The sequence below is a fragment of the Wallemia ichthyophaga genome (assembly GCF_000400465.1).
Source record: "Wallemia ichthyophaga EXF-994 unplaced genomic scaffold scaffold55, whole genome shotgun sequence".
NCBI lineage: Eukaryota > Fungi > Basidiomycota > Wallemiomycetes > Wallemiales > Wallemiaceae > Wallemia > Wallemia ichthyophaga.
This window is the reverse complement of record NW_008806326.1, coordinates 119-2,561: the sequence shown is the minus strand read 5'-3', so window position 1 is coordinate 2,561 and position 2,443 is coordinate 119. Positions and strand designations below refer to the sequence as shown.

The 2,443-nt window shown below is 35.8% G+C and overlaps 1 protein-coding gene across 1 annotated transcript; it reads left to right on the top strand.

Annotated features, from left to right (window-relative positions):
- Positions 1–1,823: 1,823 nt before the first annotated feature.
- Positions 1,824–2,098, top strand: J056_003814 (uncharacterized protein; the record flags this gene model as incomplete). The annotated part of the gene is made up of 2 exons (XM_009272240.1): positions 1,824–1,974; positions 2,037–2,098. 2 exons carry the CDS (start codon positions 1,824–1,826, stop codon positions 2,096–2,098), a joined length of 213 nt encoding a protein of 70 aa, XP_009270515.1.
- Between the last annotated feature and the right edge of the window lie 345 nt (positions 2,099–2,443).

The following is a 2,443-nucleotide window of genomic DNA, read 5'->3' as shown; positions in this document are numbered from 1 at the left end:
ACCACGCACTTTACCCATTTTGAGATGAAAGTTTGTAAGGAAGAAGTGAAGATGTCAAATTTCAAATATTCACAAATCAGCCAAGAAAGAGGTGGGTGAAATTAAAGCGCTCAAAAGCTTTATGGAAGATTATGGCCAGTGCCTGTTGCAGTGAGATTGTGTGTACTATAGCAGTGACACGCTGTCCACACCACCAAATTTGATCATGACGAAACCAAGATTTGTTAAGACAGCATAAAGTTAGGATCTTCGCCTTTCAGCTGGTCAATAGCTGGCTAGCATTTGAATACTTGACAGACATTTTCCTTTTGAGAAGAACACAACGTCATTTATTGATGCGAACACAGCGGATATAGAGTGAAGCATCAATGTAGTGCACCTTCGCTATGATATAAAATACAATACTTGTTACAAGAGATTACTTGGCAATTACTTATCAACATGTTAGACGAGATAGCTGTTTTCTCATTCAAGCAATTGTGATACTTGGGTTGTGCGATTAAATGAGACCGCATTATTTCCCTCCTTCATTTCTTATACTTCCTCATTCTGAGCAGCATTTCTCAACTCTGTTCTAAAAAGTTAGCCATCTCGAATACGTTGTTCAAAGAAGACTAAGATATGTATATATTTGGGACATTGAGAGTATAGTTTAGATCAAATATAAATCCAAAACCATTTTCGCCATTTTCAAACCCTCCACCGCCAAAATTTTTAATCCGTGAGTTCGAAAGTTGAGGCGGGAACATTCAAGATCTTACATTCTGATTATTGGACTTGCCACCATTGATCTATGTCTCCTTAAAACTTAATACCTGCGAAGCTTCGCCTAAGTGTGCAGAAATCTCAAGCTAGTCACAATCAATTTGCCTAAAAGTAGAGAACAACGTCTATTTAAACCTAAATTTGCCGATTGTATTCAACAATACCGAAGTATGTCGCAATGTCTCCTAACGCCTCTCTGGTCTTACCTGTGTGAGACCAAACTTATTTGGGCTTTATTAACCGCATAAAGAGGAGAAAACAATCATTCTGTCCAGAGCTCCAAAGCCATTCAATATTTATAATAAATTTATTTTATCTGTCTCTCATTCATCTCCATCTAACTTGTACATAGAAAAAGGACGAGACAACTTTACAAGACATACCAAACATTGTCGAAGGCAGATGAAGATAAGCATTAATGAATATTGTATTTTTAAAAAAATGCTCTTGGAATATAGATGAAGATATCTGTGTAGACTGTAAACACAATTATGTCTTATTTAACATTGTTGAAGACAATACGTTCCCGTTATGATAATCTAAGGGCTACTGTAGCAGCGTTTTTTGTGATATAATCTGATGAGTTAAACATCAAGCTGAAACTCTTAGGTTGAGTTTTTCTTCACCTCACTGTATTACATGGTTTAAATCAGTGATTTGATGATAACCTCTGACACTGCTAACCATTAAATGCTTATAGCTTACGGTCATGCCATTCAGATTTAATTGAAATTCCACATACTTAAGATTGCCCACTTTCATACTTTGATTCATTTACAAACATGTCTGATTTGAAGAGAAACGCATTTAATATTCCGATAGATTTGATACTAACAATATCAGATAAGATTTACGATACACATATTATGTTGTCAAATAAGGACATTGAGATCGAACTTATCAGCCAACTTTTTTAATAACAAACATTGGCAATTTGTCACAGCAAATCTCCAATGTGGGTGATTTTTTGATACGCCACAAATTTCTAGCAAATGTTTTATGTCATTCTACTGCAAAATTTAAGATTCGAAAAGTTACAGAATCAGAAAAAAATAAAAATGCGACATTGGTTGGAGGGTCCCCTCAAAAAGTCTAAGAAGAAGGGACATCTGACTATTGGTATCGCTAATGGCGAAACATTTAGTAGTCACTGTGAAGATAAAATCTTCTCCGATCTGAATTTTGATGTCTTTGACCTTATCATCGATTGTGATATCGGAGAAGTTAAAATTTCCCTCAACGAAATTTAAAAACTTGACAATTGAACCCAGTTAGCTCTTTCAAGATGTGCCTTGATGGTTTGCAGGACTTCAACAATGCGCGTCCCCTTTAGGGTTTATCAAGATGGACGAATCGAAAGTGTTTTTCAGGGAATTAAAGGTATTGGCAATTTGATATGATTTAAAAACTACGAAAAAGATATTGAAGATTTGTTTAACTCTATGCCAAATCATGAGAAGCTTTCAATCTATAACAATTGCCAACATCCGCTAGATGACCAGCCATTAAGCTCACGCCAGTAAATGGAAAATCTGAAGGCTAATTTTCCAGAAGAAGCACACTTGACTTTGATAAAGTTCATTGTCCTGATCTTAAACACTTATGTCAAGTAACGCATGGGAAAGCTTCTGGAAAGACGGCTTAGGCGATACGCTGGAACATAGAAATTTGCAAAAAA